Genomic DNA, 23633 nt, shown 5'->3' on the forward strand with positions numbered 1-23633 from the left:
TTTAAACTTCTACAAAATTCCATAATGTCCACCATCACCTTTTCTGAAGGGAAGAAAAAAACAGTGATTCAGTCCTTACACAACTACCCATTAAGTTCCTAATCAGTAAATTCCTCTGTTATGGACTTTTAGCTCTATTAATCACCCTATAATACCCCAGTGCTGGCTGTTTTAAAAACTAACAGAGGTTATTGAATGGTACAGACCTTTATGCTTGAAATGAATCTTTCATATGTACCCACTTGTCTCTAACTCCTATACTCTGTTAACATAAATTCCTTTTTAATACCCAATGATTTATAGTCATAGATATTAAATATGCCTTCTTTAATCTTTCCATAGCATCTGATTCTCAATTGGCTTTTGCCTTTGAATGGACTGATACATGAGGTTGAAATAAACAACTCACCTGGACTGTTCTCTAGGGGCTTAGAAGCAGCCCCATATTCTTGGGCAGACCCAAGCTAGGACTTAAATGACTTAAACCTTAGATAATGGATTTTAAAATATGTGGATAACCCCCTTATCTGCTCTCCTTCTTATCTCCTCTCAAAGGAGGCCCCAAACTACCTGGTACAAATTTTCTAGTGGATAGGGTTCACAGAGTATTTAAGCCCAAGACCAATTTATTATTCCAAAAGTCATTATATCTAAGATTCAGAGATATTTTGGCTGATTGTACCCAAGCTATCCAGACACTTCCAGCACTAGAAAACATCTTAGGGCTTTCAGAAACTAAGGAATTATTTTCAACTTTTGAAACTTATATTTGGCCTCCTGGCTAAGCCTCCATATGAATCCTAACAAGAAATAACTAGCAAGTTCCCATTGCTTGTGAACAAGAAAAAAAGGTCCAGCTTTAGGGTTACTACAACATAACAGGCCTTTTAATTTATATGTTATCAAATGTCAGGATGTGGCTCTGGAGGTCTTCACCAAGGATATGGGTCAAATCCATTGACCCATGGGATACTTATCAAAACAGTTTGAGAATATGAAGGTAGCTCAGTAGGAAAAGTGCTTGTGTGCATGAAGATCTGTGTCCATTTCCCAGAACCTACTTTTTAAAAAGCTGGGTGTGGTGGCATGCATGTGATCCTACTGCTGGAGAGGAATAACAGGATGGTCCCTGGGACTCACTAGCCATCCAGTCTTTGTTAAACCGAGTCTCCCCTTTGCCTGGAGTGAGAGACTCGGTTTAACAAAGAGGTAAAGGTACCTGAGGAACGACACCCAAAGTTGTTTTTTGGCTTCCATATACACACACATGTAGACACACTCCTACACATAAACCTGCACACACATGTACACACACAGTTTGACTTGTTGGCCCAAGAGTAGGCAGGGTAGGATACATTAGGATAATTAATGCTTCTGCTCTCTTAATAGAAGACATCTGTAAATTTACTCTAGGCTCTTCTGCTTGTTTATATATCACACCAAATAACCTCCCTGTTAGAATCCAAAGAATTCCATTGGCTCAAAGATGTTGTTTATCTTTTACATTATTAACCTTTACTACTTAATAACTATCAGATGTTTTTACATTAGTGTTTCCACTCTTAAGTAATTATTCTACTTTCCACCCCAAAGTAGAGTTTATCTAGCTCAGAGGGTTGGAGATCTCACTCATGATTGAGTAGACATTATCAATCTAGTTAACTCTAGTAGACAAGACCTAAGGGGTAAGCCTCTTGCTAACCCACGTGTAATATGGTTCACTGATGACAGCTCCTACACAAAAATAGGGAATAATGAGCTGATTGTATGATTGTTTCTCTTTTAGATACCACAGAAATACAATTTCTGCCTCCTGGAACCTAGGCACAATTGTCTGAATAGCCTTATCTGGTACACTTGAATGTAAGGCAAACAGGCTACTATATACGCTGATTCTAAATATGCTTTATTGGTACAATATGTCATATTGCCACCTGGAGTGTGACGTTACCTTATTGCTAAACGGAGTCCCATGAAGTATGGGTTTCAGATACTAGCTTTACTAGTGGCAGGACATTTGCCAGCCCAAAGAGCAGTAGTCCAGTCCACTCAAGGGCCATAAGGCAGGAACTCATTAAGAAGTCACAACGCGGGCTGGAGAGATGGCTTAGCGGTTAAGTGCTTGCCTGTGAAGCCTAAGGACACCGGTTCGAGGCTCGGTTCCCCAGGACCCACGTTAGCCAGATGCACAAGGGGGCACACGTGTCTGGAGTTCGTTTGCAGTGGCTGGAAGCCCTGGCGCGCCCATTCTCAATCTCTCTCTCTCTGCCTCTTTCTCTCTGTGTCACTCTCAATTAAATAAAAATTAAAAAAAAATAAAAAAATAAAGAATCCTGAGGGTGGGGCTGGTGAAATGGTTTAGCAGTTATTAAGGCACTAGCCTGCAAAGCCTAAGGACCCCGATTTGATTCCCCAGGACCCACGTAAGCCAGATGCACAAGGGGGCACACGTGCCTGGAGTTCGTATGCAGTGACTGAAGGCCCTGGAGTGCCCATTCTCTCTATCTGCCTCTCTCTCAAATAAATAAATATTTTTAAAAAAAAGAAAAGAAAGAAAAGAAAGCTGGGCTACATGGCTCACGCCTTAATCCCAGCACTTGGAGGAAGGAGGATCACCATGACTTTGAGGCCACCCTGAGACTACATAGTGAATTCCAGGTGGTCAGCCTGGGCTAGAGTGAGACCTTACCTTGAAAACCCAAAAAGCAAAAACCAAAAAAGAAGAAAAAGAAAAGAAAAAGAATCCTGGATGGAGGGGAGCTGGAGAAAAGGTTTAGCAGTTAAGGAGCTTGCCTGGTAAGCCTAAAGACCCAAGTTCAATTCCCTAGTGCCCACGTAGGCCAGATACACATGCATCTGGACTTAGTTTGCAGTGGCTGGAGGCCCTAGTGTGCTCAGTCTCTCTCTCTCTCTCTCTCTCTCTCTCTCTCTCTCTCTCTCTCTCTCTCTCTCAAATAAATACATAAATGAAAATTTAAAAATATTTTAAATAAAGAATCCTTTGCGGGGGAGGGGAGGAATAGAGAGACGGCTCAGCAATTAAGGCTAATGACCCAGGTTCAGTAACAACATAAAGCCAGATGTACAAAGAGGCACATGCATCTGGAGCTCATGTACAGTGGCTGGAGGCCCTGGCATGCTCATTCTCTCTGTCTGTCTCTCTTCTCTCTGTCTTCCTAAATAAACAAATAAAATATTTTTTAAAAATCTTTGAGGGAGCTGGAGAGCTGGCTCAGCATTTAAGGTGTTTGCCTACAAAGCCTAATGACCCAGGATTGATTCCCCAGTACCCACATAAAGCTGAATACACAAAGTGGCACATGCATCTGAGTTTGCAGAGGCTAGAGGCCCTGACATGTCCATATTCATTCTCTCTGTCTCCTTGCAAATAAATAAAAAAAATTTAAAGAATCCTCAGGGATCAAAACCTCCTCCTCCTCCCTTAGTGGTTTCAGCCCAATGACATGGACAGTAAGTACCCTGGTGAAAACTGGCAAATGGACTTTACATAATTGCCTTCTTATCAGGTATTCAAATATTTATTGATCTTTGTTGTTACTTTCACAAGATGAGTAGAGGCCTTCTCAACTCAATCTGAAAGGGTCACTGAAGTATCTAAAGCCTTCCTTGACTTGACCTTTCAAGATCTCTTCAAAGAAAATAAAGTTTGTTCCTTTATTTCCTAGATCACTCAGTCTATAGCTAAATACATGGAAATTAGAAACTATCTTCATTCCTCTTTGAGCCCTCAATCCTTTGGGAAGGCAGAAAATGAATCAGACCCTCATTCATTAAAAGGCTTGGTCGTGAGACTCATCTTACCTGGAGGGCAGTATTACCACCATCCCTCCTTAAATTTTATATAGATCCTCATTCAGCTCTTGCCCTAAGCTCTTCTCAGGTACTTTTTGAACATTCCTCCTTTCTTTATTCATATCTGTTCCTAAATGAAACCTGGTCTGGAAGTCAATTTGTTTATAGACTCAATAAATTTCATAAGCTATAAAAGTACTGGTTTCACAGCCTAGATGTCCCTCAACAGATGAGTGGATAATGAAGATGTGGTACATTTATACAATGGAGTTCTACTCAGCGGTAAAGAAAAATGAAGTTATGAAATTTGCAGAAAAATGGATGGACCTGGAAAGTATTATACTAAGTCAGGTAACCCAGGCCCAGAAAGCCAAGCGCCACATGTTCTCCCTCATATGGGGATCCTAGCTACAGATGACTGGGCTTCTGTGTGAGAATGAAAATACTTAGTAGCAGAGGCCAGTAAGTTGAAAAGGAGACATAAAGGGTGGAGAAAGGAAGGGAGGAGGATACTTAATAGGTTGATATTGTATATATGTAATTACAATGATTGTAATGGGGAGGTAATATGATTGAGAATGGAATTTCAAACGGGAAAGTGTGGGGGTGGGGAGGGAGGGAATTACCATGGGATATATTTTATAATCATGGAAAATGTTAATAAAAATTAAAAAAAAAAAAAAAAAAAAAAAAAAAGTACTGGTTTCAGAGACTGCCTAATATACCAGAGAAATAAGATAAACCTCTTTTTCAACTGGGATAACAAGTGCTAATTAAAACCTATAGGGAGGTCCTTCAGGGTCAACAACTAGTCCCTCCTGTCCTATGCTTTTATCTTCTCCCACAACCATTAAAGTTACAGAGACAGCTCAATTCATTACTCATGATGAGTTAAAACACTAGACAAGAGAACTTCCAGAGAAACACCTCCATGGATCCTTAGGAAAGTCAATACATAAGTGTCCAGAAATATCTGTTCAAATGAGCAGATAGAAGTTTTATTGCTTGCTCTTCCCTTATTAAAAAGCCATGCCTTTGTCCATGGTTCTAGCCAGTCTTTTGTTTCTGCCTTTCTGTTATACCCAATGAAAACTCATTCCATATCTGGGCCCAAGACTGTGCCCCAGATAGTAAATACGATAATTGTTGGGTCTGAAAACTCCAACATATTTCCAGTGTGTCTGGACTTCCATGGTGGACATCTCCTCTTTAAGGGGATGATTAGAACCAATTACAACAGTATGTTAATCCAGTCAAAGTTAGTTCTTCCATCACCTGGTTGCTGGATGGGATAATTTCCAAGCTGCCTATTAATTCAACTCAGAATCAAAAAGAACATTTTTGGGGAAGAAATTTTTGGAGGAGAAGCTAATTATATTCCTCTCCCAACAATTAAAGAAAACCATCCTAGATATCAGAATGGATATTTTCAAAACTGGGATAAGTATATGTGGATGACTCCAGTAAAAGGCTATTTAAGTCAGATGGCCCCCATCTCGGAGCAACAAAGCCAAACTTATTCAAGATATCCCAGTGATATTCAATATATCCTATTATTGTCCTTAATTCATCAGAATGGTTTGCTGTTGAGTAGGTCATGAAGCCAAAAGTATATCAAGCAGCCCCTAATGGTACCCAGTGGCTCCATGACACTAACCTTTGGCCTTGGTTAACACTAGGAAGGACGGAAAGATCTATGTTAGGCTATCAATGGATTCAAGAGTGACAAAACTATACATGACTCTGAATGAGCTGCCTGTGTTATAACTGGATCCAAAGAATTTTCCATTGATATGACCACATAGCTTCCATTTTTGTATAAGACTAGACATTATTTGACATCCTGAAACCTCAGCACACTAAGAAGGCTTTTAATGACACAGCCCAGAGAAATCACCTGATTTTTTAAGCTAATAACCTTTTGTTTGTTTTCAGATTACTGTAAACAATGTTAATTTCTTGGTCTTGTATAACGTCAACGGTAATTGAAGAAAGAGTTGTGTGGGAAAGCAGGTATCTCTGATATGTTCACCTGAATAAATTTTCCCATGACAGTGACATTAGTTATGAGAGAAGCATTCATTTGCTATGTTGATTTTGGGATTTGGTGGGGCACTGCTAGCTAAAAGATGAGTTAATTCAGGCTACATACACATACACACACACACACACACACACACACACATAGACCAGGTTGGCCTTGTACTTGAGATCCTCCTGCCTCAACCTCCCAAGAACTAGGATTACAAGAATACTCCACCATGCTGCCCCCATCTCCTAGTTTTGAAATGAATTAGCATATATAAATTATACATAAAAGCCAGGCATGGTGGCGCATGCCTTTAATCCCAGCACTCAGGAGGCAGAGGTAGGAGGATCACCGTGAGTTCGAGGCCACCCTGAGACTGCAAAGTTAAATCAAGGTCAGCCTGGGCCAGTGAGACCCTACCTCGAAAACCCCCCAAAAAAAATAAATAAATTACACATAATTGTGGGTTTGATTATGTTATTTTCATACATGTATAGTTAGTTCTCTGTCACCCTCTATAACCCTATCTTATTTCCTCAACTCCCCCCAATCTCCTTCCTCTTCCCAACCACTTCGACTTCATTGTCATATCTTTTTGGGTGACCCACTGAGTTTATTTGGGGTTTCTTGCATGGCCATAGGTGGGACATTATTTGTTGGAGCACTGGCAACTCAGCAGTGGCTATACCATTGAAGAAAATGATCCCCCACCCCAGCTCGGTAAGGATAGGTTGGCACCTCATGATTCCCTCCCGTACCCATGATGCAACAGTGACAGGACAGGCCCAATCTTGTGCAGGAAACTACAGCTGGTGTGTTCATGAGTGACATGGCCATGCCATATCCAGAAGACAATGTTCCACAGCACTTCTCCACATCCTCCAGCTCTTACATTTTTTCTAACCCCCTCTTCATTGGAATTTCTCTTCTAGATTTTGAAGTACAGATGATAAAAAAGATATGACACTGAATGATTTTAGATATCCTCATGGCCACTGAGAGCAGCACTTGTGCTATGATCAAGGTTAAATGGTGCAATATATGACTGATAATTAATTACACTCATGCCTCATCTACTTTACAGGTCTACAAAAATCAAATACAAACCATGCCAGATACCACAATTCCCTTTGGCAAATATCTTTGAAATTGGATCTCTGGATTTTCATGGTGGAAATGATTTATAGCTATTATAATCTTAGTAGTGATTATATTAGTCTTCAGACATTGTGTGCCTGCCATCTTCATTTTATCTCCTGTCATCCACAATCAATCCATTCTCAATGGCCCTGAGGTAATCTAACTCTATATTATCTTGGACACTCTAAACATTTCTATGTCCCATTTCAGCCAAAAGTAGCCAGATAAACTAAAAACAACCCCTAAATAATTTTAATTTTAGGGTCTCGACTCTCAAGAGAAGATTATTGGATAGCTAGTCAGATATTACCAACTTTAGAGGAAACTAGGTCTGGGGCCTTATATCATAATCATCAGTTTATAAAACCAAGAACTGGAACTTCAAGACTAGTTACTTTTGAGAGGAATGGGACCTGAATCATATCTCTGGCTCTGGAACTTCTCTAAAGGTCATTAACAGAGGTTATCTAAACCTGGATCCAGGGACCCTAAAACTTACATGACTTCTGTAAGTACATATATTTTTGATAGACATCACAAATAGTGGGGAGTCTAGAGGAAAATCCCAGGGATATTGTGTGCCTAACTGCCATCTTAATTTTATCTCCTGTCATCTACAATCAATCCATTCTCATTGGCCCTGAGGTAATCTAATCTTGGACACTCTAAACACTTCTATGTCCCATTTCAGCCAAAAGTAGATCTATTTCCTTGAGACAGAGTCTCTCCCCCAATCTTGAGTGGCTATTCCTCAGTGAACCCCAGCGATTCTCCAGTCTCCAACCCTTTCCCCCACCAACTAAGATAATGGACATGTATAACCATACACAACTTTTTATGTGGGTTCTGGATAATTAAACTTGGTGATCTCTGGCCAGAGAGACCCTCATGCTTAAAGCAGTATATGCTCTTAAATGCTAAGCCATTTTCTTCGTCCTATTCTAATAATTTTTATATTCATATATTTTAATTTATTTATTTATTTATTTACAAACAGTGAGAGATAGAAGAGAGGCAGAGAGAATGGGCAGGCCAGGGCCTCTAGCCACTGCAAATGAACTCCAAATGCATCTGCCATGTTCTTCATCTGGCTTTATGTGGGTACAGGGGAATCGAACTTGAGACCTTTGGCTTTGCAGGCAAGCACCTTTAACCACTAAGCAATCTCTGCAGCCTTACTCATATTTCTTGTGTTAACTTCCTAATGCCCCTGGAGTCTTTTTCCCCTCATGGTAACTGGTTTGTTGAGATATAATTTACATGCAATGAACTTACAAATACCAAATTTATAGAATGATAAATTTTGTATGTGTATACACCTATGTAATTGCTATCCAGATTAACAATCAGAATATTTCCACAAAGTTCTTTTACGTCTCTTCCAATCAATAATATTGTCCCAAATATAACTGCACACTATTCTGACTTCTGTCACCAGAGCATGGAAGTGATTCAAAAATCTCCACATTTAGAACAAAATAATTGAAATTCTTTGAAATATAAAGACAAACATTAAAATAGAAATTTCAACACAATACTGTTTGTGTTGTTTCACATGAAAGCAAACAAAAGTTAAAGCTGATGAAAGAAACAATTTAAAAAAACATGAGACAAGAGTGGGGACGAGAAAGAAGCAAAATAGGTCTGACAAAACAGAGGGAATGTGTAGTTTTATATCCTGCCTTTTCCCTGCCGATTCACCTGGAATTGGTGTTGGTGTGTGGCAGCAGAGTGGGTAAGTTTCATTATGTCCACCTGGATCTCCATCCAATAGCAGGGCTCCCCACACTGGAACAGCTGTCTTATCCCAGTGACTCTCCAGCACCCACTCTGTCATTCAGGAAGTGCCTTTCTCAATCTGGGTTCTGCATTCTATCCCATAGGATCCACTTTGCCCCAGTACCACATTTTCAATTTCATAAAATTAAAAGTAAACCTATAAAAACAGACAAAGAACTCAAAAAATTAAATAAGAAATCAAACAACCCAATTAAAAGTGGGCTATGGAACTAAATAGAGTTCCCAAAAGAAATACAGATGGCATATAAGCATCTAAAATATGTCCTATATCCCTAGTCATCAGGGAAATGCAGATTAAAACTACTTTGAGATTCCATCTCACTCCTGTCAGATTGGCTACCATCATGAAAACAAATGACCATGAATACTGGCGAGGATGCAGAAAAAGACAAACCCTTCTACACTATTGGTGGGAATGCAATCTGCTCCAGCCATTGTGGAAATCAGTGTGGAGGTTACTGAGACAGCTAAAAATAGATCCACCATATGATTCAGCTATAGCACTCCTAGGCATATATCCTAAAGATTCGTCTCACTACCTTAGAGATACTTGCTCAACCAAGTTTATTGCCGCTCTATTCACAATAGTTGGGAAATGGAACCAGCCTAGATGTCCCTCAACTGATGAGTGGATAGTGAAGATATGACACATTTATACAATGGAGTACTACTCAGTGGTAAAGAAAACTGAAGTTATGAAATTTTCAGGAAAATGGATGAATTTGGAAAGGATTAAACGAAGTGAAGTAACCCAGGCCCAGAAAGCCAAATGTCACATGTTCTCTCTCATATGTGGATCCTAGCTACAGATGATTGGAATTCTGTGAGTAGGAAGAAAATTCAGTAGCAAAGGCCAGTAAGCTAGAAAAGAGATATAAAGGGTAGAGAAAGGAAGTGGGGGGGCTATTTAATAGGATGGTATTGTATATATGTAAGTAGAAGAATAGATTAATGGGAGTGAAAAGGCCCAAGTGAGGTCAGGGGAAGTGATTGAGTAAAGGAAAGGTGGAGGGAGGGCTAATCAAAATCTAAAGGATACAAATAAGTCATATGGAAACCTACTTTTTTGGACAATGGAACACTCAGGAGCCACAGATTGTTACTACAAAATTTTCAGTGCCAGGGATGGGATACCTTCCAGTGAGTTGTTGGCCAGGGAGGTCCATGATGCCCCTAAAACATTATAGGCCATTGCCGAGGCCCTTGGTTTCCCACCAGGAATAAATGGTAAGACCTTATTGCTGAAAACTCCACATACTTGGGCTGCAAGGACATTGAGAAATCCTGCTGGAACTGAGATAACCTCCTCCATGTAGACCAGACAGAAAGCAGGAAGAAGCCATTTTGCATGCAGTTCAATGGGAGAGAGAAATCACCAGTGAAGATACTCAACAGTGGATACTGCAAGCCTTATATTTAGCCAGCCAGGCCAAATGAGCCAATGGGTGCAATAGTGGCACATCCGTCATGGTGGAAACCAACTGTCCTCTAATTGGACTGGAGGCCCGCTCCACGGGAGGGAATACATCCACAATACTGAAAACTTAAAACAGGGGTAGTCATGAGCCTTAGGGGTGTAACATCTGCTGTTGTCTGGCTAAATGTATATACTATGCTCATCAAACTGACCAGTAAGCACTTCTCTTAATGGTCATACCCATATATTAATGCTACTCTCACTTTTGGTAGTGAACCTTCTCTTTTCAGATGGCAGTGACCTTGGGATGACTCAGAAGGCATCATGGTGCTGGGAAGAAGAGACAAAGGAATACTCGGCACTGCAACATCTCTCTCACACCTTCCAAGGCTCAGGGTCCATTGCAGAAGAGGTGGTGGAAATAATGTAAGAGCCAAAGGAAGGGTAGGACTCCTTACAACGTGCTCCTCCAGACACAAAATGGGCTGGATATCCATGACCTCACAGTGCCTGACACTACCTACACAAGACCATCATAATAACAGGAAAAGATGATGACATCAAAATAAAAGAGACTGATTGAGAGGGGGAGGGGATAAGATGGAGAATGGAGTTTCAAAGAGGAAAGTGGAAGGAGGGAGGGCATTACCATGGGATATTGTTTGCAATCATGGAAGTTGTTAATAAAAATAATTAATTAATTTTTAAAAAGAAATAAATGCATCAAAGGAAATAAAGGTTAAACACAAAGATAGAAACTTGAGGTGAGAAAGAGGACAGAAGATTAAGGGACAGGGTTCAAAGGCCCCTTGGTTTATGTTTTGAGGCCCCTGTTCCTCAGGTCAGCCATGTGGGATAACCTGCTATTCTGTGGTCTGGAACATGTAAATCATGAAAGTGCACCTGCAGGCAGCCTCATATTGCACCAGTGGAGAGGAATTTAATGTGGTTTCTTGTCCTTTTCCTCAGCACTAGGGTCTCTGGACCTGTCTTCTATTTATAGCCTGTTTCCTCCAAACCCAAGTCTAACCCCTGTCCTGCTTTGATTGTTTGTGCTTTGCTTTGTGGCCTAGAGAGACTACTGACCTAGCACCCAGGGCTGCTGGGAGCCACTGCAATGGTAAGGTGGCAAAACAAAGACCCCCTGGTTGGTAGAGGCAAGCCTAGGGCTCTTACTTTTTCATGTAAGTAATGACAAAGGTTGTGTCTGTCATTACACAGTGTCAGGTAGGACAGTTGATTGCCAATTACTGAAGCTGGGTTTTGTCAAAGAAAAAAAAATACCAGGATGTGATTTGGTTATAACAGCCATCTGCTCAACTGCTTGCACCAAAATAACATGAGGAATTCATTGTACATGCATCCAGTTAAATTTATTATATGTGAAAATGATAATGAGGCCTACTTTCAAATACTCAGCTTTCCAAACATGTTCCTTATGTATATCAGATGTCATCAGACAAAAAATAGAGAATGTAAGTCATATATTTTCCTTATAATACTTTTATTAATGCTAGAAATGAAACAATAAAAGCAAAATAAATTTGAAAACTCAGTTTGATTGTAGGTACAGAGATGGTAAGAGCAGAGACTAAGGAGATCATTGAGAGGGGGAAGGCAGGCCTGGGTGGAGCCTTCAGCTTGGACTCAAGACTCCCAGATCAAGATGATTCACCTGATCCTTGCTCCACAGAGAAGCAGCTCCAGCTGAGTGGCTTAGGCTGTGAGCTGGGCCTCAGGTCTCCTTACACCCCAAGGAAAGCGCAACTCCTCACCTTTGCCTAGGTTTGTGGCTTCCCCAACTTTCAGGCTTGAGGCCCTTCTACTCTGATCCTGTACTGGGAATGAAACAGAAAGGAGCTATAGAAAACAATGTGGGATTAATTACAACATTGTCCTGTTACGTTGGTTCCCGAACCTTTCAGGAAAGGTGTTCATTGCACAGTGTACAGATATGCCACGTGCACTTGTGTAGCAAACATGAGGCCCTTGGTTAGAAGCAGAGCCTTTTCTAACATATACACTGATTGTCTCCACCAGAAAATAATAATTGGCCGGTACCATTTTTGTTTAATAATACCTTTCTCAGGAACATATGTTGTTGTCAGTTCAAAAATAACTTGTACTTTGTTTCACTGAATCATTGTGCCCTTATGTAGCCATAGTCATCCTTTAGCAAATTTATCAAATAAGAACATAATTGTCTGTGCCTTTGAAATTGAGAATGATGTCATCTTGCAAGATAATAATTTTGAGCCCTATAGCCTTCCATACCTTCAACATGAAGAGTGCCTACTTAGAGCACTCCTATTTAAAATTATTCACACCACAGGTCATGCTATTCATGAGCTTCATTCTGCAAATACATTGGTGGGAATGTAGAAAAGAGATTTCTCCTTTTCATCAGTTGAGTGGAATTTACCACTGATAACTTCGCTATCGTCTCTCTATCTTCAATCTTGTGTGGTTCTTGACTCTTGGGATTGTAAATTTCCTGCACCAACCTTTGCCAGGTAATCAAGGTTCCAAACACAAGTGTCCCACACATGGAAAAGCTCTCATCTATGGGAACTAGAAGTCTGCATCTCAGGGTTCTTGCCTGAGATACTGTAACACTTTGTCAGCTGTGTGGGGAAGAATGCAACTTCTTGAGGCTCTGGACTGTGGGCTATGACATGGAACTGGCCAGGAGGTACATGCTCTGTCCAAGTGTACTCAGGACCTTGAACTCAGTTTAAAGTAGTTTTCTACATGAAGAAAATGATGCAACCAGAACCTGCTCTTTTGAAAATCAAAGTGGCTTCTTATATGGTGTAATAAAAATAAGATTCGGGCATTTATTTGCCTTTTGGACAATGTGAAATGCTGAAACCTATGGAAAACCCATAGTTGTCCTGGCTATACTGATTGTCATGGAGCTGTATGCCTGTTTGGTTCCTCCTCATAGATAAGACAAAGTGCAGGTTGGAATGGTAGAGCAGGATCTGTTTCTTTCTCAGCTGTTTAGTTATATCTTCTAGCTATAGGTGATTTGAAAGGGAAGAAAGGGAATTATATAAACTTCATTCTCAACTGGTACCTTCATTTTGGGTCTTCTGGACCCCCAAATGCATAAGACGTTACAATGTGTCCATTATGAAGCAGGAGAATTTTCACTCTCAGGACCTAGTCATTTCTTAAGCAGAAGGATAAAACAGGCCAGGAAGCCTAGAAGTAAAACTAATTGTTAGATTTTTTTTTCTGGTCATTTCTATCCCTTAAATGTTTGAATCCATCATAAGAGAAACAGCCACAACTTATGTCTTTCCTGAGGTGCTAAAAAAATTCTCTGACAGCATTATCCAGCTCATAAACAGAGAAAAAACATTGATTGCATAGGAGACAATGTGGTCCAGAATGGATTTCAAACTGGCCACCAGGAGGTATTTCTGATCATAACTAATGATGTTAGAGTTCCAGTTAAACATTGTGCAGAGCCCTCACTGGAAATGCATATCTTTCAAGTATCAAAAGCACCTGCTCAGATCCCTATGAAAGGAACAGGGGGTGATGGCTCATCTCATATCTGTAGTTGTCTCCTACAGATGTCCAAGATTGACCCAATTGATGGATTTTGTCAAAACCCTCAGAGGTAGTATAATAGTGGAATATGCTTGCAATTGGTAGCCTGGACAACTTTGACACTGTATATCAACTCTGTGAGGGACCATGAACACAGGGTGTCTCTTCTCGTTCTCAATTTTCTTTTCTTCAAAGTAGGAGCAACAGGCTCTGCCATGCCTTGCTTCTGAGGTCTTTTTGGAGTAGAGATAAATAGTGTCCACAAAAGTATTCTGGGAAAAGGCCAACTGTAATATCATGGAAGACACAATGTCTAGATCTGCTCTGCCGATCACTTGAAGTGTATCTCTTTGGGAACAGAAGTTATTGACCTGATGAAATCTTTCGAGGAATACTAATGTGTCTGCTACCACATCTGGTCTTGATCTCCTCAACTGTGTCTTCAAGGGTTGTGACAAGATGGTCCCTAAGACCCTTCTGCTATGATAATTTATGATTCTGATCAAAGTACATGGGACAGGATGGAATTTCAGGTATTGAAGGCAAATTATGTCATCCTGTTGGTATTGATACCAGTTCTAATTTTTTGCTCCAAATACTTCATTTGAGAAATTTTTGTTGTCGTTGTTGTCTTTGCAGGGTAGGGTCTCACTCTAGCCCAGGTTGTCCTGGAACTCACTCTGTAGTCCAAGGCTGGCCTCGAACCCACAGTGATCCTCCTACCTCTGCCTCCTGAGTCCTGGGATTAAAGGCATGCACCACCACGCCTGGAAATTTGAGAAATTAACAGAATAGTTGGAAAAAACGTTATACAAAGGTTTTTTGTTATTGCTGTTCCTAGCCTGTCTGTGGCTGTGTCACCCTCAATCTCTTCTATAACTAGGGAATATAACAAGCATCCCTGAAGGCTGGAGAAATTAACTTCTGCCACAGGCTCTGGGGTTGGGGGCTGGATTCCTTCTCAGAGGCCCCTCTGGAAGGAAACTGGTCCCTTCTTCTCTTTACTCAATACATAAACAGGTCCTCTCTCCTGAAGGTTTTGCCAAGACTCCCCAAACTACACATTCACTCTAAGTTTTGACCTGTATTAATCACTGGTGTGTTTTTAATGGAAAAACTGCAAACCTATTCTCAAGCTTTCCTGCTTCATACTTGGCCCAAGCCCACACCTCTCACACTTTGGATTGTCTCTCATCCGTCCATTCCTGCTTGGTACTCTGGAGAGCTTGTGTCTTCTGCTCATCCACTTGGACATAATCTACTCTTTGCTCTTCTGAAAGTAGAAGTTTCTAAAGGGGGAAAACAAAAGCGCATACATTAAATCTTAATTTTAAAAATCAGGAAAATGTTTATCCTTCTTTGGCAGATTATATTGTTCAATAGTTGTTTCCCTTTATTCACTGCATAAAATGTATACTATGCCATTTGTTAACATCACTTTCGTCATCTGACATGCTTACACCAAAAGAATGCAAGTAAAAATGACACATGCCAGTCCTAAAGAGAAAAGAAGCAATGTGGGATAACTGTAATCTCTCCTTTTCCTCTGCCAAGAGCCCTGGGGAGAAGATGACCATAGCCAAAGGCTTTGGCCTTTGTAACAATTAACTGGCTGAAATTGTCTGTTTTGAGTACCAAGCATACTCAAACTGAGTAGCATGTCTTTCGTATTTGTTGCTCCCACCTTCCTCACCAGCTTTTCTTGACTACCTGTGTCCAAGGTATGGGCACGTAAAGAAACAAACAGAATCATATTGTGCATTCTGGTCAATTAGTTGATTTTTCACCAAATATTACATTGTTATACAGTGTGGATCATGACCATCCCTTGCTCACTTTCCATTCATTCTTTCCATGACTTACACTGAGAAGTGAGTGACATCATTTAATGGCAGGGATCACTGACAGGTAGTCATTCAATCTTCACAATAGTCCTTGATATAGGTGCTATTATTTTTGATCTCCACAGATTGGAATACTACCCAAAGAACCTGAAACTGTACTCAAGGGCCTTTATTGAAGATTTATACTTCCACTTATAGCTTCTTTCAGATTCCCTAATGTCTATACCGTCTAGGCTGTTACTTGTTCCCATAGGGCCTTTCCTATGTTTAGAGAGCTTGTCTGCCCCACTGAAATTGAAATCTTAGGATTTTCTTGTAACTTTTAGGGTCTAAATAAAATACTCTAGGGGGGAATTTATTTCCTTCCTTCTGGTGGCAGAATTAGGATTAATTGTGAATATTTTTCATTACACGTCTATATTTCTAAGACTTCTTTAAGAGAACACATATGGTTTGGTAATTAGAAAAGTCTAGGCAGAGATGGAATCACTTGGGAAGGTTAGACATAAAGTCCTTCCTACCTGCTGTACAGGGGCTGGTGATGCTGAATTGAAGTCCAGGGCTAAATAATCCAGGCTGAATTTCTTTGTCCAGGTAAGAGCACCACTGCTCAGGGAATTGACTGCTCTGTACTCCTCCTGGGAAACATCACAAGCCTTAGGTTAGTGATATATATCCAGGCTTCTCCGAGGAAAGTGGCCAAGCTTTGGCTTCATCTAAGCAGCTGCCATCAGATCATAAGGGTGGTACGATGAGACCTGAGCAGACCTCCCTGCACATTTGAGTGAAAGCTGACTACAAACACAATTCAGCAAGTGCAGCCCTCACTATGAAACCGTGGCTTGCCAAAATTCCATTACATAAGAATTCAATTTATGGATATGACAGGCCCATGATACTTTAAGGACTAACTCTCGAGGTTAATTAGACTAATGGAAGGTAATGCAAATGCCCCTAGCTGCTTCCCACACAGGCCATTACTGGTATTTGCAGTCCTTTTTTCTGACATGAGATGGATGAATTGCTATCTTATTGTGATTTGGTTTTTTCATTCTCCTGATTATTAACTAGCTTGGGTACTTTCTCATATGTTCAAGAGCCCTTCATTATTTTCTTTTCTGTGAATTTCCTATTTTTCTTTTTTGTTTCATTGGAGAATGTCTTCATTTTAGTTCTATATAGCCCAGACTTGCCTCAAACTCTTCAGCTACCTGCCTTATTCTTCCAAGTGTTGGAACTATAGGCCTGTACCACTGCACCTGGCTTCAACTTGTTCATTTGTTGTTGTTTTTACTCCATGTGGTAAACAATCTTTTCTTCAGTAATATAGCCTTGTCTGCTTACAGATAAATAAATTTAAAAATATTTTAACAATTAAAAACCACTTGGTAAGATTAAAATTAAAAAACATTTGGTAAGATAACAACTGCCTTTAATGTTTGTATCTTTCTATTCAGGGAATGGCTTACTTTTCCATTTAAGTCCCCTTAAAAGTCTCTGAGCACAATTTAAATATTGTTCTCTATAACACTTTTGATGATTTTTGTCAGCTTTATTCTTAAATATCTGGTGAGATAGTATTATTTTCTCCTTTAATATGTTTATACTCTTTTGATCCTTGCTTATTGTTTGAATATATTATCTTTGAAAATACTGGTAATAATACAGTTTTTAAAAGGTATTTTTCTAACATAGTTTTTATTTCCTACTATTTGTTTTGATCTCTACTTTTCATGCTAGAGCTTTCTTGAAATGTCAGAGAAAATCAATAATTGCCACTCATATTTAAATTTTTTAAGGTCAAAAAGTTAATAGGGCTAGAGAGATGGCTTAGCAGTTAAGGCACTTGCTTGCGAAGCCTAAGAGCTCATGTTTGAATCTTGAGGTCCCATGTAGTCAGATGCAGTGATGCAAACATGTAATGTTGCACATGCTCCACAAGGGGGCGCAAACATCTGGAGTTCTGTCGCAGCAGCTGAAGGCTCTGGCATGCCCCTCTCTCTCTTTCTCTCTCTCAAAATACATTTTTTTAAAATTTTTTTATTTATTTATTTGAGAGCGACAGACACAGAGAGAAAGACAGATAGAGGGAGAGAGAGAGAATGGGCGCGCCAGGGCTTCCAGCCTCTGCAAACGAACTCCAGACACGTGCGCCCCCTTGTGCATCTGGCTAACGTGGGACCTGGGGAACCGAGCCTCGAACCGGGGTCCTTAGGCTTCACAGGCAAGCGCTTAACCGCTAAGCCATCTCTCCAGCCCAAAATACATTTTTAAAAAAGCTAATGCAAAGCTTTGCTAACATGGATGATAGTGCTCAGCCCTAGAGCTTACTGCAGGACATCCTGATGGCTGGTTTCTTGAGTCTTCTTATGTCTCACCTCTTAGGCTGCTTAACTAGCCCAGAGAAGCATCTTCCAACCTCTGGAGTTAACTGTAAAAGCCTGGTTGTCAATCAGACTTGGAAAGGAGAGAACAGGGAAAGGGCTCAACACTGTTCTCATATCCATGAGGCACATTTGTTCAGCTTGTTTTAGTATAGTGTCAAAAAGTGGGGCTGGAGAGATGGCTTAGTGGTTAAGCGCTTGCCTGTGAAGCCTAAGGACCCCGGTTCAAGGCTCGGTTCCCCAGGTCCCACGTTAGCCAGATGCACAAGGGGGCGCACGAGTCTGGAGTTCGTTTGCAGAGGCTGGAAGCCCTGGCGCGCCCATCCTCTCTCTCTCCCTCTATCTGTCTTTCTCTCTGTGTCTGTCGCTCTCAAATAAATAAATAAAAAATTTAAAAAAAAATAAAATATATATATATATATATATATATATATATATATATATATATATATATATATATAAAGTGGAGACAGGGGGCTGGAGAGATGACTTAGTGGGTAAGTGCTTTCCAGCAAAGCCAAAGGGCCCAGGATCAATTCCCCAGGACCCACGTAAGCCAGATGCATAAAGTGGTGTATGCATAAAGTGGTGTATGCATCTGGAGTTTGTTTGCAGTAGCTGGATGCCCCCCCCCCACCTCTCTCATTCTCTCTCACACACACCTCCCCACACAAATAAATAAAAAGGTGGGTATAGGTAGAACCAATAAGAAAGAGTAATAGAGGAGATGGTTTGGTCAAAGTACCTTATATAAATGCATGCAAGTATCGTAATAAAACCCCTTACTTTGTACAATAAGTAAGATAAACTGGTGGCTCTGTATAGTCTCCCATGCTAGGAAACGGGGCAGGGCAACACAACCACCCTGGACCTGGTAAGGCACTGAAGCAACTGGGAAGGGTCTGGGAACCCCAGATTCTGAACATGGAGGGCAGTTGCCCAACCCTCGTTCATATCCCTAGAATTTCCTAGTTTAGTTTCATACCCTGCTTATTTTGTTTCCTCCTAGATTCCACATATGAAAAAAAACATGTGATATTTGTCTTTCTGAATCTGGCTTATTTCAGCAAACAAACCTACAGCAAACATTATTATAAATGGGGAAGAAATAAAGACATTTTTTTTTTCTAAACTCAGGAATGAGGTTAGATAATCCACTCTCTCAATTCATTCAATATAGCCTTAGCCAGAACAATCAAGTCTGAGGTGGTTTTGCAATATGTTCTCTTCCAGGAAAATGAGAGATTTAGTTTATTAACCATTAACATCATGCCAAAAATCTTAAATCTAAGCAGATAATTTTCCTATGTAAGTAGGAAGACACCACTGTGTAAACTGTCTCTCTGCCTGCCTTACCTTAGTATAGAGTGGGCCAAATGTAAAAGTAATGTGACTGTTGTGACACAGATCATTACAATGGTTTTCAGGTGCAAACCTTGGTGGACACTGAATGAGTATCACAAACTTTGTAGGTGGGAAAGGAATGATTGAAGGTGACTGCTAATAACTGAATGCCATATGAGAGTGAAGGATGTCCTTAAGAAGGATTTGATTTTATGTTATTTTATTTTTGTTTTTCGAGGTAGGGTCTCACTCTAGCTCAGGCTGACCTGGAATTCAATAGATAGTCTCAGGGTGGCCTCAAACCCACAGCGATCCTCCTACCCTTGCCTCCCAAGTGCTGGGATTAAAGGCATGTGCCACCACGCCTAGCTAAGGATATTTGATCTTCAAAAGTTGCTTAAGAGAGACACTCATATGTTCCCACCCTGACTGACAAAGGCAGAACAGGCCACTCAGGACCAAAGTAAGTGCTCCCCTATGTCCAAATCAGTCATGCATGTAGACTGATGTCCCATAACCATGGGACATAGAGATTAAGCCCTCTTGGCTCTGGCCCCACTAACCTGCCCACCTGTGCCCAGAGTAGAGAGCAGTAGGTCATCAGCAGTGGTTACACTCCACAGTATACCCAGTAGCCCAAGAAATAAGACCAACACTCAACCACTGGAATCTCATGGAATTAAAAAAGCTACTGTACTGCTAATTAAGAGACATCCAACAGAATGGGAGAAAATCTTTGCCAGCTATACATCTGTGGTAGTTTGAATATATGTCCCCAAATAGACTCAGCTGCCTGACTGGAGGTGGCATCACTGGGGGCAGATCCTGGCCTCCAGCCCTCACTGGGGATGGATCTGATTTCTAGCCAGAGGTCTGAACTCTGCCTGGGTCCCTGCTGTCTGCTGCCCATTCTCTGCTGTTTGCTGCCCATTTGTGTTGCTTTTGGTGTGTGTTGGCTGGTGGTGGTTGCTCTCTGCTTGGATCTGCGAAAGGGGGCCAGTCCCTTCCACCATTATGTAACTTCCCCTGGATCTGTAAGTCTGAAATAAATCCCACTCCTCCCATAAATTGTGTGTGTGTTTAGAAGTTCATCCCAGCAACGTGAAGCTGACTACAATATCTAGAATATACAAAGAACTCAAAAAACTAAGCAATAAAAATAATCAACCAGTGCACTCAAAAAATGGGGAGAGATGCCGGGCGTGGTGGCGCACGCCTTTAATCCCAGCACTCGGGAGGCAGAGATAGGAGGATTGCCGTGAGTTTGAGGCCACCCTGAGACTACATAGTGAATTCCAGGTCAGCCTGAGCCAGAATGAGACCCTACCTCGAAAAACCAAAAAAAAAAAGGTGGAGGGGAGGAGAGAACTAAACAGAGTTCTCAAAGGAAGAAATTACAGCCGGGCGTGGTGACACACACCTTCAATCCCAGCACTCAGGAGGCAGACGTAGGAAGATTGCCAATAGTTCAAGGCCACCCTGAGATTACATAGTGAACTCCAGGTCAGCCTGGGCTACAGTGAGACCCTACCTTGGAAAACCAAGGGAAAAAAAAGAAAGAATTCAAATGGTCAATAAACATCTTTAAAAGTATTCAAGCCGGGTGGCATAAACCTTTAATCCCAGCACTCAGGAGGCAGAGGTAGGAGGATCACCATGAGTTCAAGGCCACCCTGAGACTCCATGGTGAATTCCAGGTCAGCCTGGGCTACAGTGAAACCCTGCCTTGAAAAACAAAACAAAACAACAACAACAAAAAAGTATTCAACATTTTTAGCCATCAGGGAAATACAAATAAAAACTGCTTTTGGGCTGAAAAGATGGCTTAGTGATTAAGGCACTTACCTACAAAGCTTAAGGACCTAGGTTTAATCCCCAAATACCCACATAAGCCAGATACAAGGTGGGGCATGTGTCTGAAGTTCATTTGCAGTGGCTAAAGGCCCTGGTGTGCCCATTCTCTTTCCTACTCTCTCTACCTGCCCCCTCTCTCAAATAAACAAACAAACAAACAAACTACTTTGTGATTCCAGCTCACTTCAGTCAGAATGGCTACTATTAAAACCAAATGACATAGAATTCTGGTGAGAGTGTGGCGAAAGAGGAACACCCATTCACTGTTGGTGGAAGTTCAAACTTACACAGCAACTATGGAAATCAGTATGGAAATTTCTCAAAAATCTAAAAGTAGATCTACTATTTGTCCCAGCTATACCACTCCAGGGCATATGCCCTGAAGACTCTATTCTTTACTATAGAGATACTTGTTCAGCCATGTTTGTTTTTACTCTATTCACAATAGCTATGAAATGGAAATCAGTTCAGTTGCTCATCAAGTGATGAATGGATAATGAACATGTAGTACATATACACAATGAAGTTCTATTCAGCAGTAAGGAAATATGAAATTTTCAGAAAACTGGATAGACTTGGGAAAATTATACTAAGTGAAGTAACCTAGGCTCTGAAAAACAAATATCACATAATCTCCCTCATATGCAAATCCTAACATGGAATATTTTGATTTGTTTATAAGTTGTAGTAAGCATCAGTAATACTGATCATGAAGCTATAATGAAGCTCCAAGAGAGGAGAAGTGGAGATGGATTTGAGGAGGGGATAGTAGACAGGTTAAGTGGAGGGACAGAATACAGGGCAGGGAAAGATATGGGCGTGACAAGGAAAAGGGAGGGAGGGGAGAGATACATGAAAGTAAAGATGGCATGAATTAGTCCTATAGAAACCTACTTTTTCATTACTAATTAAGAGATATAACTCTCTTAAAAAGAGAGAGAAAGAGAGACAGCTGGGTGTGGTGGTGCACGCCCTAAATCCCAGCATTCGGGAGGCAGAGGTAGGAGGATCAACATGAGTTCGAGGCCAGCCTGAGACTACATAGTGAGTTCCAGGTCAGACTGGGCTAAAATGAGACCCAACCTTGAGAAACAAAAACAAAAAGAGAGAGAGAATCAGAGAAACAGAGAAAGGGGGTACCATTGGGGCAGAAGTGTGCTACTGGAGTGGAGAAAGCTTTACCCTAAAACCATAGGCTGCTGCTGGTATATCCCGGTGCCAGAACTGGTTCACCCCTCACAGTGAGCTGTTAATCAGAGAGGCCCATAAAGCCACCAAAACAATGTAGGCATAGCCAAAGCTTTTGATTACTCACCAGAACTATGATAAGACCCTATAACTGAAGACACTACCTGCTATCGTCACACAACATTGAGAAATTTAGCTGGAATTGAGATGGAAGCCAGCTCCTTGATGACTAGTTGTCACAGTACTGGAAAGTGCTATGCCAGCTACTGGGGTTAAAAGTCATCAGCAGTGTGAATAAGGAGAGGATCCTGCAAGCTACAAAATCAACAAGCCAGGCAACAGGTACCCACTGATGCAATAGTAGCACATAAGTTATGGGGGTAATCAATTGCTCTCTGGAAATGAGGCCAGCTCAGTAGGAGGCTAATGCATGCCTGTACAATTCAGGAATCTATGACTTAAAAGGTCATACATCCTGGAGAGGTGTTTCCATTGTTCTTGGGCTAAACGGAGAAGTTATGCACATCAACAAGCTTTCTCAATGAATGTTTATCCCTTTTGATCACTGTTGCTTTCATTCTTGGTTAGAGAACCTGTTTTTTTTTTTTTTCCCAGATGGCAGCAAATACTGGGGACACCCAAGACCCATCAAAATGACAAGAAGAGGGCTGGAGAGATGGCTTAGTGGTTAAGCGCTTGCCTGTGAAGCCTAAGGATCCTAGTTCGAGGCTTAATTCCCTAGGACCCATGTTAGCCAGATGCACAAGGGGACGCACGTGTCTGGAGTTTGTTTGCAGTGGCTGGAAGCCCTGGCCCATCCATTCTCTCTCTCTATCTGCCTCTTTCTCTCTCTGTCTGTCACTCTCAAATAAATGAATAAATTTAAAAAAAAATGACAAGAACAGAAAGCTAAGTGCCTATCACTGGATGAGTCATCTCTATCACACCCTCTAGGATTTAGGAATCATTAGAGAAAGTGGCAGACTAAATATGAGTGCTGATTTCATTGCTAGCCAGAAAATCATCCAGAGAGATGGCAGTACATACTGAGGAGACTCAAAACACATCAAATACAAAATAAGAGCCTGCCAAGAGCTCAACACCAAAGGAGACTCCTAATAATTCCTACAAGGCTCAGAGAATATACTGGAAAGGGGGCAGAAATATTGTAAGAACCACAGAGTGGGAAGGTATACTCTGAGGCATTGCCATCCCCATAGGAATGGACTAGTGCATTCATGACCCCACAATGATTACCA

General features: G+C 41.0%; 1 protein-coding gene across 3 annotated transcripts in view; it reads right to left on the reverse strand.

Annotated features, from left to right (window-relative positions):
* Positions 1 to 11682: 11682 nt before the first annotated feature.
* Gab3 (GRB2 associated binding protein 3) overlaps positions 11683 to 23633 on the reverse strand; it is an 83682-nt gene continuing 71731 nt past the window's right edge. For 2 of the 3 annotated variants that reach the window (XM_004672667.3, XM_004672666.3), the window contains exons 9-11: positions 16126 to 16242; positions 14930 to 15049; positions 11683 to 14527 (exon numbers count right to left, since the gene is read on the reverse strand). In XM_004672667.3, the coding sequence (XP_004672724.1) occupies positions 14933 to 15049; positions 16126 to 16242 (234 nt within the window). In that variant the 3' untranslated portion in view covers positions 11683 to 14527; positions 14930 to 14932. The remainder of the gene's footprint in view (positions 14528 to 14929; positions 15050 to 16125; positions 16243 to 23633) is intronic. The other variant, XM_045141090.1, reaches the window with a different exon arrangement.

The sequence above is a fragment of the Jaculus jaculus genome, chromosome X, assembly GCF_020740685.1.
Source record: "Jaculus jaculus isolate mJacJac1 chromosome X, mJacJac1.mat.Y.cur, whole genome shotgun sequence".
NCBI lineage: Eukaryota > Metazoa > Chordata > Mammalia > Rodentia > Dipodidae > Jaculus > Jaculus jaculus.